Genomic DNA, 15,894 nt, shown 5'->3' with positions numbered 1-15,894 from the left:
ACATCAAGAGTTCACTGTTAACTCCTCTAGAAATGGAAGCCAGAGTTTTCTCAGAGTGACCATCAAAACTGTATATGTCTTCTTCCCATAGGGGATAAAAGGCCCCCCATTATCCCTATCTTTCTACTGACTACAGTCCATGAAGCATCTTTGACTTAGGACCAGCTAGTTCACAAGTTGAAGTAAAGGAAATACTTGCAAGGAATAGCAAGAAAATTCTCTGCACTCTGCCAGAATTATCATGCTGTGGCACAGGGAGTCAGACTTTGTCAGGCAAGGGAGGAAAAATACTCTAAAAATACTCTGAAAACAGCCTTGAGGAAACAAGGCATTTCATAATTAGAAAATTAATACATTGATTGATAACAGTGCTGGTTCTTAAGGACTAGTTAAATGATATAGATTCTTTTTTGTTTTGGTTTGGTTTTGATCTTTTTGAGACAGGGAACTCACTATGTAGATCAGGCTGGTCTCCATCTCACAGAGATCCACCTGCCTCTGCCTCCTGAGTGCTAGGATTAAAGGAGTGTGCCACCATGCCCCAGCACATTAAAATTAATTTTTCTCAAATTAATTTTGCTTATTTGCATTTTTATGTGCATGAATGCTTTGCCTGCACATACGCAAGTGCACCTGTGTCATGCAAGGTCTACGGGTACCAGAAGAGGGCATCTAATCCCTGGGAACTGGAATTATGAACAGTTGTGAGCTGCCATCGGGATGCTGGGAAACAAAACCGGCTCCATCAAAAGTGCAGCCAATGCTCTTAACCACTGAGCTGTCTCTCCAGCTCGTAGATTTTGTTATTTTGAGAAAGGAAAGGTGAAGCATCTTTAAGCACAGATTGCTCTCATCCACATTGTGTTGGCTCTCTGTCAGACCTTCCTTTTATGACTTGAGCTTGAGTGATTCTCTCCATTGAATTCAGATCAGGTGTCTCAATATAATTCACTTACTATAGAACAAACTACACTATACAAGTTTTATTGCCATTTGACAATTAAGTAAGCAAGTTTCATTAGTAAATTTACATTGAGTATATTTATATTTGTCTTGCTGGTAGATAGCAAGCCATTTGAGGGAAGACTAGATTTATGCTGTGGCCACACCCCTTGAGGCAACACCTTTACAAAGCAGGGCAACTGTATATGCTTCTGGATTTTGCTTTGAGTTTAAGACTTCTAATTAGAAAGAAAATTAACTGCCTCATACAACCCCTCTGACAACCTTCAGAGTAGCTAAAATGTCCACTATATTTCCAGTCTTTCACAATTGCTAAGGGTAACCCTAAGCATGAATAAAAGAAAAAATAGAACCCAGAAAATAACAAACTAATATACAGATATCTACACTCAGAGTTTTTCTTTCACTGTTTTGTTTTACTATTCCGAGCAGAAATTCTGATAGGCCACTCAGGAGACCTGATGTTCTATAATCCTTATCCGTGTTATTGCTTGAGAACTATTTGTAAGAGATTACAAACTATTTGTAAGAGATTTATGCTGTGGCTTTGCAATTCCACACAATAAGTTACAAGAGGTGTAATCTCTATTACAATAGATTACAATATAACAGAATGCAAAAATAGCTCCCACCATTACACATGCATGCTTACACTAACATTACTGGCACGTCTTATATACCCTAGGCCAACACATCTGTTATAATAGCTGGCAATATTTATCTTTAATGATAAACCTTTCCAAGAAAGCATCTTGAAAGTGTTAGGTAACTTTGGAGGCATGTTAACCACTTAATGTGAGAGCATGTTCTCTTCCTTATCTTCTGTCCACCCAATTCCACTTTCCCAATCACCTTATCTCATAAAACATAAGGATTATACAGAAGTTCAATGACAAATACTCATAGTAGTGACTGTAGTAACTCACAAATTAAGTATTTAACTAGTCCAAGAGTTCCCGGGAAAGAATAATCTAGGAAAGGTGTGTTTTAAACCATTTGAGTTCTCTGTATGCCTTTTTTAAAAAAGACAAATGATCATTTTTATGCTTCATCTCTGTGTTATTCTTTACCAAACAATCATCTAAATGCTTGGTATTGTATGAGTTCAGCCAAGGCCAATATTCTTCTCAAAGACCCAGTTTGCAATATTTGCTTGCCTTCTAGTATATGACCCCATAAGAATGAACCAGTGGGCAGTGGTATCTACAGAGAATTCCTTTCTGATAGATGCCTATGGTGTAAACACCAAAGGCAGATTCATTCATCAATTCATCTAACAAATATTTATGGGCACCTGATACACTGCAAATGTCTCAAATGTTGACTTCTCAGATATTTATTTTGATGATTACATATACTTCTAATAATTTTGTTTAATTGCTTAGTGTTATAAATGGTTTGTGTCAATTTACATTATGCGTGGAGAGAGCAATTAGCTTACATTTTGCGGTCATACCACTCTGCCCTCCAGTAGAAATGAAGAACTTTTAAAAGACTATCATTGAACTCAATGTCTCTTTTATAGAAACTGCTGAGTCTCTCAGATGAGAATAAATTTGCAAGTTAAAGAAACATACATATTTAGATGCTAGCAAATTTATTTCCAATGAGTTGGCTTGCTAACTGTTTGTTTGTTTGTCAAACAGCGTTCCCCTGTAGCCCCAGATGACCTGGAGTTCACTATGTAGACCAGACTGGCCTCCATCTCAGAGATTCCACTGCCTCTGCCTTCGGAATGCTGGGACTAAAGGAGTGTACCAGCCCTGCTAATTTTTAAATTTACTTTGAAAAATGTCTGTGGTATATGCATGTATATGTGTCCATGTATGTGCACATGAACATGTGTACATGTGTGTGGAGGTTAGAGGTTGACATCAGGCATCTTCCTCTATTCTATACCTTATTTTTTTTTAAGATGAGGTCTCTCACTGTTCCTAGAGTTCACTTATGAGCTAGGCTGGCTGGTCAGCAAGCTCTGGGGACTCTCCTGTCTCCTCCTACCCTGCCCCCTAGCTCTGAAGTTACAGATGTGTATGCTGACATTCCCAATTTCTATGTGAGTGCCAGGAATCTGAACTCAGGTCCTCATGCTTGCACAGCAAGCATTGTATCCACTGAGCCATCTCTCCAGCTTCAACTTGTTAATTTTCTATGTGCTGTGTATAATTTTGTGCTTTTCCATCATCCAGCATTACTAATTAATAACAAGTATTTATGAATGATCATTGAATTAATGATAGCCTAGCTGACTAGACTTGAACTCTGAAAAACTAAGGATGTGACTTAAATGATGTGTCATTGATGCTTCTACAAGTTCATGGCACTTAACTGATATTCAAAACAATTTGATTGAATGAATGAAAACCCATCAAAGTAGGTAATATTATGGAAGAACTTCAATGATGTGGAAATACTCATGGTCTGGGTCAAACATATAAACAGTTTCAAAAATTAAGATGAGAAATAAAATTTCATTTGAGGAAGTCATTCCAAGTGTCTTTCTAGCCAGGATGTGCCCTGCCCTTGATTCATGAACGTGAGTGTATAGGTTCATACGTGCAAATGAACTTGTCCTGAATCTGAGCATGAGGCAGGATACAAAGTCCATGCCACAACAGTGAGTCAGCTCATGTATAGACTCACTGATTACAAAGTGGCTATTGGGTGTATCACAGAGACAGCAGTAGTACAGTGACTATGCCTGTCTGAGTTCTGGCTATTTATGTAGGCTGACTTCTCTTCACAGTCCCACACTACTCTTCCATGGAAACTCAACTACTGGCTATGAACAGTGACCCCCTACTCCACTAATGCAGCATGCTCATGACACATAAAAAGAGAAGGCTTGTACCCCAATTAATTATCTAGTACATCTAGCCACAAAGCCAAGAGGCAAAAGGCAGTTAGTGGGGAAAGAACTCTTGTCTGTAAGACTCAAGTGAAATTCAGTCACCACCCTAGTGGCATTAAAGACTGATAGTGTTGTGTTTGGGCCTATAGTCCACTAAGAAATTTCTGGAAATATGGACAAATTTATGTTTATGGTTAGATATGTTTATGGTTAGATACCATTCCAGTTTGATCAATATTTCTTTAGTACATTTTGAATTATAATTTAAGATATGAAAAAAAGAAAAATAGCCTACCCACAAGGTGTTCCATTTGTCATGTTCTGGTTGAAGGAGCTGTTGATCCATACTATGGTGTTATTCACACATGCTTTTCCTGGAATCTGGAGTTCTTGTTTTTCAGTTTCATACTCAATAAAAATATCTGTCATCATACCAAAAATAATGAACATGCCTGGCTGGGCTGCTCCATGGAGCAATGCACATAAACTTCCCACAAACATCAGCCAGATGTCAGTCGATGAAGAAAATCGAAACTTGAAAAACAAAGGGTTCAGAGATCATCTATGGGTGAAAAGCTGGGGCGGTAGGAGAACTATTCAATTTTCCTTACTAGATTCTGATAAATAGTACTTGACAGTAAATGCTATGGGACCATATTTGAGCAGTAGCCTTCACGCTAATTATGGCAAAGTACTGTACATCAATTGTCTAAGACATTAGACCTTGACATTAGATCGGGTTCTTTCTTTCTGAATCTTAGAATTCATTCTGTTCAGACAAGAGCTGACTTTACTGTCTTGCTAGTCACCAGTACAGATGGCATTGCCAGGTAGACACACTGTGTGGGCATTCAGCGATGCCATAAAGTTGGATCTCAGAACTAATCAGGACAATGGGCAGTACCTATTTTGGCCTCCATCCTGTACAAATTTAGGGTACATATCTAAGCAAAGGAAGCTTAAGACTTGTCATAAGAATAAATTATATATAATCCATTGTTTATGGAATTATTATGATTATTTTCCTTACTAAAATTATGAGTCCAGTGGCTCTGTTCCAAGAGATTAGCCAATATAGGACATGATTTGTGTATTTCATTATTATTCAGCCTGTTATCACATTGGTAAAGGTCATGACCACATAGCTGATCACTATAGTTAAAACCCGCCAATATGACTAACAAGTTGGCATTTCATCCATTATGTATGAATAATTCACAGTTGCAAAACCAATGCCATAAATCAACACAGTTGCATTACCAGTTGAAAGAAGCCAACTTGAATACCTTCACCTTTCTTCTTATCTTGTAACCTGAGGAGAAAACCAGGGATTTAAAAACCATCTTTCCAAAATAGATAATAAATTCTCCCTATATGGTTTTTTTCCTGAGTCATTCTTTAGTAAGAAAGAAAGTCCCCAACTGGCCAGGAAATTCTGACCCAGCCCAGTATTTATTTATTTATTTATTTATTTATTTATTTATTATTTTTCATTTCATATGTATGCCTGCATGCGTGTAAGTGCACCTATATTGTGCAATACCCACAAAGGTCAGAAGAGGGCGTTGAATTCCCTGGAACAGGAGTTACGGACAGTTGTTAGCTGCCATGTTGGTGCTCAGAATTGAACCTGGGTCCTCTGCAAGACCAGTCAGTGCTCTTAACTGCTGAGCCATCTTTCCAGTCCCCAACCCAATGTTTTAATGGATGTTGTACCCATGGACTCTCAGCAGCTATGATTGCCTGCATGACCTATACAAGATCCCACCAGTTAACATTACAGAATGGACATGGGATGGGCTCACAAGCTCCACCACGAGTTGAAGGGCTACAGGCAATTATGGCTGCTGAGGGAGGGAGAGTCAGTTTTCTTCAGGGATGTTCCCCCTGGTAGGTTGCCATACCCCACTGGCCTGCCCTACCATGTGTTTATAGGCAACACTAATTAGCCTCAGAAGGTTGTGTGTGTGTGTGTGTGTGTGTGTGTGTGTGTGTGTGTGTGTATTAAAAGAAGACATGGGGCTGGAGAAATTATTCAGTAGTTAAGAGCACTAGTTGCTCTTGCAGAGTACCAGGGTTCAATTCCCAGCACCCACATGGTGGCCAACAACCATCTGTAACAGCAGTTCCAAGGGATCCAATGCCCTCTTCTGACCTCTGTGGGCATTGCATGACATCAGGGCACCTATACACGTGCAGGCAGAACACTCATACACATAACATAAAAATAAAAATAATAAATAAATTTTTTGTCTTATTTTTTTGAGACAGGGTCTCCCTGTAGCCACAGCTGGCCCGGAACTCTCTATGTAGACCAAACTGGCCTCGAACTCACAGAGATCCTCTTGCCTCTGTCTCCCAAGTGCTGGGATCAAAGGCATGCACCACCACACCTGGCTATAAATAAAATATTTTTTGGTCTTTTTGAGACAAGGTCTTTCTGTAGCCCCAACTGGCCTGGAACTCACTATGTAGACCAGGCTGACCTCAAACTCACAGAGATCTGCCTGTCTCTGCCTCCCAAGTGCTGGGATTAAAGGCATATGCCACAATGCCCAGCTAATTAAAAAAAAACAAAAAACTTTTTTTTAAAAAGAAGACATGGGGGGCCGGGCCTGGAGAGATGGCTCAGCAGTTAAGAACACTGGTTGTTCTTGCAAAAGACCTGGGTTCGAATCCCAGCACCCCACATGGCAGCTAACAACTGTCCGTAACTCCAGTCCCAGGGGATCCAACAGCCTCTTCTGACCTCTACGGGCATTGCATGACACGGGTGCACTTACCTACATACAGGCAATACATTCATATACACAAAATAAAAATAATAATTAAAATTTTTTTTAAATAAAAGAAGACACGAATTGGAGAAAGTGATTGAGGGAGACCTGGGAGGAGTTAGAAAGTGAATGGTATATATGATCAAAATGAATTGTATTCATGTATCAAATTCTCCAAAAAAATTTTAAACCCCAAATTTTTTACTTCTCCAAGTTTTAGTAGAAATTCACGGAGGTTTTTCAGGCTAATATTGAGACAAAGTAGAAAGTCCTAAATACGCTTAATTATACCAACAAATAACTATTTACCCTCAAGTCGTTACCTTTGACCTATTTATGCCTGTATTTCCTTTGGGTAAATTAAAGTTATTGAATGAACTGATGTTAAAACTTCCTTCTAGCACTTAAGAACTCATAATCACATTAAATAGTTGTATAATGACCAAAAAATCCAATAACATTCCCCTAATTTCCATAAGATTTTTTAATGTTTCTATTTCCTTCCTTTCTCATGAGGATATGCTTACCTCATCTTTAATCTTCTTAACTCCATGGATTGCCACTTAGCCTGAGTCAGCCATACCATAAACAGACCCTGTACCTAGCCAGTTGGTTGTCAACAGAAACCACCAACTTCTGACACATTTAGCTCTGCTGACGCTGTGCAGCTGCCCTGCCTCGTTTCCTCACCTCCTTCCTTCGTCCACTCTCTGGATACATTACATCTGCAGTCCCTTAAGTCTTCCAGTGACTTACAATCAATAAACCCCATCATGATTCGCTCCCTTTTCTATGCATCCCAAATCCTACTGCCTAAATTTGAATCACACCCCTCCCAAGACCCCAATTCTTTCCCAGAACCAATTCTTGGAATCTCTGAATCTTTCCACTGTTTACTCCTTTTCTCCTTCAGCCAGGCTACTGGACCAGCCAGACACCCTCACCCCATGTGCACTGAGGCCAGCACCCTCAGTGCCTAGCCTGAGGTTGCCCTTATCTTCTTTCTAACCTGGAATAGAATCTCAAGTCCAATGTACTCCATGGTCTAGTCCCACGAGCTCTCTAACTTTACCTTCTCCTATTATTTTTTAGTTGTTACCAACCCAGTCACCTACCCTCTTGCTGAGTTTGGTCTTTGCCAAATGTGGTCCTTCCCAAAATACCCTTTTTTAGACACCCACATGGACAGTGACTCCCATCCTTCAGACTTTCCCTCCAAAGGCATCTCAGTGAGGCCTTCCCTGGCCAAAGTCTTTAAAATTTCCATAATATCCACCCTGCCGTGGACACACCATTTGACATCTTCATTCCCAGTTCACAGTAGCTCTCAGTAGCTACCCTGCCATTATGTTTTATTAATTTATGGTGCTTGTTATATCTCCATAGTAAAATGCCCCAGGGCAGAAATTTTTGCTTAGTTAATATTTCCTTTTTTGTATCCTCAACACCACAATAGTGGTTGATACCTTATAAGCATTCAATTAATATGTTTGAAATGAATGAAGCAGTGGAAAGTGTGCTATGCAGCTAACCCACAGCACTGAACTTTACCCTGCTAGATCGCACTGGTTCTCCTCAGCGGCTTCATCTAACTTGCTGTGATTTTTAAATTCTATATTCACTTCCTCTATAAACAACTCAACTTCACCACTCAGCTTCCTCCTCACCTTCTCCCTGTCATCTAGCTACATGCATACCATTTCCTCTTTCACCAGGAAGGAAAATATGACTCTGAGGCTCACGGTTACCTGACTACATCTAGCCCAATGTTAATCTTGCTGCTCCAACTTCCTTCCTCTGTCATGAAGTATTTCAAACTTCTTTGTTTTTAAAAAACATTATTTATTTATTTATTTACTTTATTTATTTATTTATTGGTCTTTTTGAAGCAGGGTTTTCCTGTAGCCCCAGCTGTCCTAGAACTCACTATGCAGACCAGGCTGGCCTTGAACTCACAGACATCCGCCTGCCTCTGCCTCCCAAGTGCTGGGACTACAGGCATGCGCCACCACGCCCGGCTGTTTATTATTTTTATTTTACATGTATGAGTGTATTGCCTGCATGCATGTAAGAGCACTCATGCCATGCAATGTCCGCAGAGGTCAGGAGAGGGCGCTGGATCCCCTGGAACTGGAGTTATGGAAGGTTAGCCATCATGTGGGTACTGGAAATTGAACCCAGGCCCCCTGTAAGAGCAGCCAGTGCTCTTAACTGCTGAGCCATCTCTCCAATCTCTATTTTAAACGTCTTAAAGCAATCTTCTACCAACCTCCATGTCAGGAACTTACCTGGAGCTTCCCTTCTAAAGCAGACCCCATTTAATCCTGCCTTCACTCTGACATTTGTTTACATATGAACTCAAACTCATATGCTGAAGAGAAATACCTAAGAATTAGATTTTAGGTTTATACTACTCACCCCTGGGAAGAAATTGAGGTTTGAGAACCGCTTTATACTCATGAAATCACACTTGTCTAATTTTTCCTCTACTCACGATGGCAGAGTTCAGTGGAAATCTTGTTGTAGTCAAGAAGGAATTTTCCAAAAGGATTTTAAAATCTAACCTACCACAGAATGTTTTAAAGACAAGAAAGGACTGTACATGACATATAAATGTTCATGAAAATTCTCTGCCCTTCGTTTATAGGGATAGTACAAATCATTCTAGAGAAGATGCTATGCTGTTGACATGGTCACTCACCTTGATTTCTTATCATTGTCACCTATGAGGAGAAAAACAATGAACAAAGAGGTTAGTAATAATGTCAAAGTTCAACATTATTACTGTCATAATGATTTTATAATATCACATATCATAATGATTTTATAGTATTATACGTCATAATGATTTTATAGTATTATACGTCATAATGATTTTATAGTATTATACGTCATAATGATTTTCCCTGGAAAATTCATAGGAAGTGCTTCAGTTCATGAAATATTATAAAATGATTGTTTCTCCTCTCTCTCTCTCTCTCTCTCTCTCTCTCTCTCTCTCGGTTGGGACTGCTGCCTTAACTATATATTTTCTGAATATGGAAAGGAATTTTTTTTTTCTTTTTGAGGCAATGTCTTGCACTATAACCTAAACCTGTCTGAAACTATGAAGTCCAGACTGGCCTCAAACTCAATCTCATGGCAAAGCTCTTGCTTCAGCCTCCCAACTGCTGGAATTATGGGCCATTAACACCATGTCTGATGAAAATCACCATTTCTAAATTAGCTAAAATAAAATTAATTTATTGTTTGGTTTCTTAGAAATATCAGAATTTATTTACTAGATTACAAATTAACAGTAAGATATCATTAATACTTGAGATTTTATTTTATCATTAACAGCATGAGATTTGGCTGTGTTAGTCTTCTCAGCACGTGTCAGAGCATGTGCAGGTAGGAGATGAAAGTAGGGATCTACAGCAACTTAAGGAAACCACAGGAAGAAGAATCCTAAGAAACTTTAATTACAATGGCCATTACATTCCAGTTCCCCTGACATTTTAATTTAATTGCAGTAAGACTAAAGAGACATTACAGTGTAGAAAGAGGACTTAAGAATCAGAAAACTGGATTAGACTTATGATTCCATTATTACTAATATGACTTTTTCCAAGTCTTGGTTTCTTTATTGTAAAATATGAAATGATAGAATTTAACGCAGTACTAGCTTGGGCTCTTCTATGCTCACAACATGCCAGGGGCTAGTGCTGCAGGTCCCCCTCACCTGTCTCATTCTTGCCAGTGGATTGTTAGTATAGCACCTCCCAACGAGAGCAACCCTTAACAATTGCTGTCGCCACTGGGGTCAATAATGATGTGGGGATAAAATGACTAATGATGGGCAGTGCTAGAACAACCGTACTCTCGGAAGTTGATACTCATGAGAAATGTCTCCACTCACACTTCGTGTTCTAACGTAGAACTTTCAGATGTGGATTAGATGGCTTCTAGAGAAATCCCTATGGTTGTATGTCAGATTCATACATAATAATACTTCCACAAATTATAACTGATTTTTCTCTACTTCTAGAAATAGCACTAGTTTGCCTCACTTTCTACCGCTCTTTGTACAAGAGGCAAGGAAAGTCAAAGGCCACTTACATGATCCATCTGATTCAAAAGCATGATTCTCCTCTCCACATTTCTTCACACCGCGAAGAATTACTGAGTCTGTCATTGTGTCTACAAGCTGCAGTTGGCAACCCTATACAACAAAAAGAATTGCCACAATTATTGTATTTTTCTCTTCTTTAACCAAAGTCACTGAATGAAAGAAAAATTTAGCTCAAGAAATATGCTTCCCCAATCAATCTCAAACAAAAGCAAGTATTTTAATTGAGTAATACCTCAGTGAAAGAGTCTAAATACTAGACTTTGTTTACTTGATGGGTGGATGGTTGATTTTGTTTGTTCTTTTTGCTTATCTGTACTTTTAAATTTTTTAACAAATTAGCATAAAAATCACAGGAGAACAAAATCAACTGGTGGCATTTTTTACTAAGTGTAATTGGCAAAATAAATTTCCAAGTCCTTTCAGGTAGCCTCTGGTGCTCTTTGGTAAGCACCGTCCCTAGGTAAGGCAAGTCTAGCTGGGAACAGAGGAAGCATAGCCACTGAATGAATGTAAATGTCTACAAAGTTAGGATTAGTCTTAACCATAGTTCTCTTTACTAACTTTCTCTGCTTCAAATATATGACGATGGGAATTTTAAAAATGTCTATGCAAGACAATAGAAATCAATGTCTCTATGAATCATAAATGGAAGAGGAGTATCAAATGCCAGAAGAGCACAGAAGTAGTTGGCATTTTCATTGTAGGTTCTAGACTTAGACAGGGGAGTTGAGAGTTTAGCTCCTAAAAGGACTAGAAGTTCCCCCACTAAACAGGGGAGTAAAGATCCCCTCTCTACTTGGAACTGTAGTTATTGTGAACCTTCTGCACTTCTGGGAAGCCCCTGAGATCCTGCTGCCAATCATTGCCTGTGGAGTTACATATTTTGGTGAAATGAAGACCTTTGAAGGCTATATAAAAAGACAGTGATATACAGTATACATACACATATCTGTATGTGATATAATAGATACAGATAAAAAAGTTGAAGTGGAGTTGTGAAAAGCTCCCAACTTTATCTAATTGGAATCACAGAAAAAGAGAATGACAGATACAATAATTAAAGGGAAAATAATTACTAATAATTTTCTAGAAGCAGTGATCTGGTTCTTCAGGTTAATAGTGTCATACACTGAAGGACTAGAGAGGTGGGGCTTTGGGGAAGTGATTGGGTCATGACAGCTCTGTCTTCATAAATGGATTTAATCTATTTCCCAAATCCAAACTTTGAATAGGCTATTGGAAAATTGTGGGACCTAACAGCTGTTCTGAGAGAGACTGTCATTTTCTTTAGTGGCAGCCACTGTTAACTGCCTTTGCTCCAGTAAATAACTTCCCACCCATGGTCAGGCAAGAAACTCTAATTAAAACTCAGCCACACACAAAAAAGAAAACATGAAAGTAGGAAAAAGATTGTGAGGAGAATTCTTGCAGGAGACATAGAGATGAGAGAGAGCACTGGGCATGAAAAGGATGAAATACTTTATATAATGAAATTGTCAAATAATAAAGTATCTAAAAACTCCAGACCATTAATAAGCAACCAAAATTTCTATATATAACTATATATATATATATATATATATATACTGTTCTATTTTAAATATACATTTTGACATAAAAGCATTTGAATCAGAAATAAAAGATTAAACCAAGGAAAATACACATTTGTATTCAGTAAAATTATGCGTGTATTAAAAACCTTAAAATACATATGTAGGAGCTGGAGAGATGACTCCGAAGTAAAGAGCACTGTCTGCTCTTGCAGAAGACCCGGGTTCAAATCCCAGCACCCACATGGCAGCTAACAACCATCTGTAACTCCAGTTCCAGGGGATTTGACACCCTCTTCTAGCCTCTGTGGGCCTTGTACTTACATACATGTAGGCATAACACTCATACATATAAAATAAAAATACATATGTAAACAAATATGTGTCAAAGATGAAATCACAACAAAAAATAGAAATTAAGAACTAATACCTACTTTTTTTTCTTTTCTTTTTTTCTTTTGTTTTTTGAGACAAAATCTTCCTGCAGCCCCAGCTGGCCTGGAACTCTCTTTGTAGATTACCCTGGCCTCAATCTCACACAGGTTCCCCTGTCTCTGCCTTCTAAGTGCCAGGATTAAAAGCATGTGCCACCATACCCAGCCCCCGAACAAATAACTATTAAAGATATTCAATACTCGATATTCAAAAGTGATCAGACCTTCCCCCACCCCCAGAAAAGCCAAAAGAGCTAGAATAATATCATAGACAAGTTTTACCAAAATTTCAAAGACTAAGTAATTCTGATATTGCATTTAAATTGGATTTTTACTTAAAGGTTTTTAAAAGACTATTTTGTTTTTAGTTAACTTGTGCATTATAGGAAGCAAAAACTAGAAACAAAGGACAAGATCATCAAAAATATGGAATGCTTCACAAATTTGCATCATCCTTGCTCACGGACCGTGTTAATCTTCTTTCTATTGGCCTAGGTTTTGTAAATCAGCTGCTGAAGTGAACACTATAAACTGTTTTGTTAAAAAGAGGAAGGCTGCTCGACTCACTTAAAAGGCAAGTTTAACCATGACATCAGAACAAGAATGTTGTATGAAAAAAATAGACTTAAAATGACTTGAAAACTGATTTTAAAAGGTAAGTAATATACATTAATATAATTCAGTGTCTTATGAAATATGGTGAAGCAATGTTGATTTGGAGCATGCAATTTAGTAAGACAGTGGATCATTTTAATAGATTCAGAAAAACATTCAATAAAAATCAATATCCATTCCTGATCAAAGACTTGTAAAATTAGAAAAACCACCATTTTACAACCCCAACAAATAATTTTGGGGTCAGGATCAGCAATGAATACTAAAAGCATTTACCAAAATACTGGCGAGGATTCAGCTCTGATAGTCCAAATGCCGTGAAGACGGAGGCAGAGTTCTTTTTGGCACACTTGATAAAAGCATAAACCAACCGAGTAACTTTGAAGTGAATTTGGAAAGAACCGGTAAGTCTATGTTAGTAGCTAATGTTCCAGAAATCCTATTCTGTAATTTTCTCTAATAATTAAAAAATCCACACTACAGTGACATTTAGTATACGCGAGGCACTGTTCTAAATGCTTTACATATGTTGTGCTTTTAAATCATTACAGAAAGCAACGGTGAAATGACTCAGTGGGTAAAGGTGCTTGCTCCCGATCCTCTGTTCAATCCCAGAACCCACGTGGTGGAGAGAACTGACTGTACAAATTGCCCCCTGAATTCCACAAACCGTCCTCCGAATTCCAATAAGTTAAAACATTAAATCCTTACAAGAACCTTCTGAGATGAAAATTATTTCTCTCATTTTTCCAGACACTGAAACTAAGGCATGAATGGGGTTAATTGTCACATACTCAAGACCACGGGTTAGGAGTTAGTAACTGATGGAGCCTAAATTCCAACTCATATGGGAGATAGATGTAGAGACACGTATTCGCATGTTTATTGCAGCATTTCTTTGAAATAAAAACTTGACAAAATTATAACAAACGAGCGTGACTCCAGAGCTCCTAGAACAGCGTGTGGAGTAATGCCACCTACCCAGTAGTCAGCAAACTGGCGGGAATAAATCACAACAAACAATTTAAGTAAGGAGGAGAGGGTTTAATAGAGATTGCATGCAATGCCATTTATAGGAAGACTTTACTGCATGTCAATACTTCGAATGTCTAGGATACAGAGATGGCTCAGCAGTTAGGGACACTGGCTGTTCTTGCAGAAGACCTAGGTTCGAATTCCAGCACCCACATGGCAGCTAACAACTGCCGGTAACTCCAGTTCCAGGGGATCTGACATCCTCTTCTGTTCCCCAAGGGCACTGCACGACATGGGTGCACTTACCTACATGCAGGCAATACACGAATACACATAAAATAAATTAACAAATAAAATATTTAAAAAGAAAAATAAATGTCTAGGACACACAGACTTGTCTGAAAGTGAACGGCACAGAATGACAAAGGCCATTTCTGAGGGAGGACTTCAGAGCCTGAGCTGTCTGTAAGCTGTGATTTTTTAAAAAGCAAAGTCTCAGCAAGTGTAGTTTAATTTTAAGATAAATAGCCTGGAAAGAGGTAATGGTTTGTTAAAACCTCTCTCTAACCTTCCCCATGCTTTAAAAATATTATACAACCAAAAATATTTTTGTTTTACAAACCCTGATGTAATTGCCTATAATTGAAAATATAAAGCAGGTTTAGAGTTGTAGAAAAAATTGTTAAGATAATCAGAGTTCCTGTGTATGTCACACTACTTATTAACATCTTACATTAGTATGGCCCATTTGTTACAGTTAATAAACAAATAGTGGTGCATTTATTGTTATTATTAAAATGCATTGTTTAATTCCGTGAACTTTAATCTATTTCCCTTTTCTGTTTCCTCATTCCAAGACACCAAAATTCCCAGATGGTGCTAAATGGCCTTGGTCCTTGAGCCCTCCCTCTGACAGTTCCTCACTCCTTCTTTGTTCTGGCTAACCAGTAAGTGTCTGTGAGTGCTGACCATTTCTCATGGTAGAGTAAGTTACATGGTTTAGGGAGGACAACTACAGAAGCAAAACTCCCTTCTTATTACATCATTTCTGGAGTTTATATTATCATGTATGTGACTTTTTTTTATTAAAAAGCAAGAACATATGTGGTGGTTTACACCTGTAATTCTACCAGTTAGGAGGCTAAATCATGATTGCCATGGGCAGGGCTGACCTGGGCTACAGAGTGAAACTGTGTCTCGAAATATCAATAAATAAACAACAAATTAATTAATTAAAAAATAGAATAAGAAGAAGTTGTTTATGAAATCAGTGAGAAACTGCCAAAACAACCAAATTCATAATTTATTTAACACAAAAATGTGTTTGATATAACAGTACAGTTGCTGGTTTTATTGTTTTTGAAGCTTTGACAGTTTTTTTCAAAAAGCAAAGAAATCCTTCAAAAATTAAAAGATAATAAAGCAACATTTAATCATAGTTATAATATTGTATTTTTAATGTTATATAACTCAAAGACAGCTTTTTTGTTTTTTTTTAAATTTTTATTTAAAATTTAATAACCACATGATTAGAAGAAGCATTTCGTTATAGCTTTAACATATTCAGTAACACCTTCCAGAGCAAGGATACAACTCTTTCAAAAATGGCTGTAAA

At 38.0% G+C, this 15,894-nt stretch overlaps 1 protein-coding gene and 1 non-coding gene across 3 annotated transcripts in view; both read right to left on the bottom strand.

The window, feature by feature from the left end:
- Positions 1 to 15,894, bottom strand: part of Abcb11 (ATP binding cassette subfamily B member 11) — a 99,261-nt gene that overhangs the window by 70,207 nt on the left and 13,160 nt on the right. For both annotated transcript variants that reach the window (XM_029565783.1, XM_008837812.2), the window contains exons 2-5: positions 10,693 to 10,795; positions 9,293 to 9,314; positions 5,075 to 5,126; positions 4,110 to 4,348 (exon numbers count right to left, since the gene is read on the bottom strand). In XM_029565783.1, the coding sequence (XP_029421643.1) occupies positions 4,110 to 4,348; positions 5,075 to 5,126; positions 9,293 to 9,314; positions 10,693 to 10,768 (389 nt within the window). In that variant the 5' untranslated portion in view covers positions 10,769 to 10,795. The remainder of the gene's footprint in view (positions 1 to 4,109; positions 4,349 to 5,074; positions 5,127 to 9,292; positions 9,315 to 10,692; positions 10,796 to 15,894) is intronic.
- LOC115071202 lies at positions 13,110 to 13,216 on the bottom strand. The gene has a single exon (XR_003850310.1). It is a non-coding gene; the product is annotated as a U6 spliceosomal RNA (small nuclear RNA).

This window comes from Nannospalax galili, unplaced genomic scaffold (assembly GCF_000622305.1).
Source record: "Nannospalax galili isolate Female #2095 unplaced genomic scaffold, S.galili_v1.0 scaffold1398, whole genome shotgun sequence".
In the NCBI taxonomy this organism is placed as follows: domain Eukaryota; kingdom Metazoa; phylum Chordata; class Mammalia; order Rodentia; family Spalacidae; genus Nannospalax; species Nannospalax galili.
This window is presented reverse-complemented; position numbering and strand designations above follow the sequence as displayed.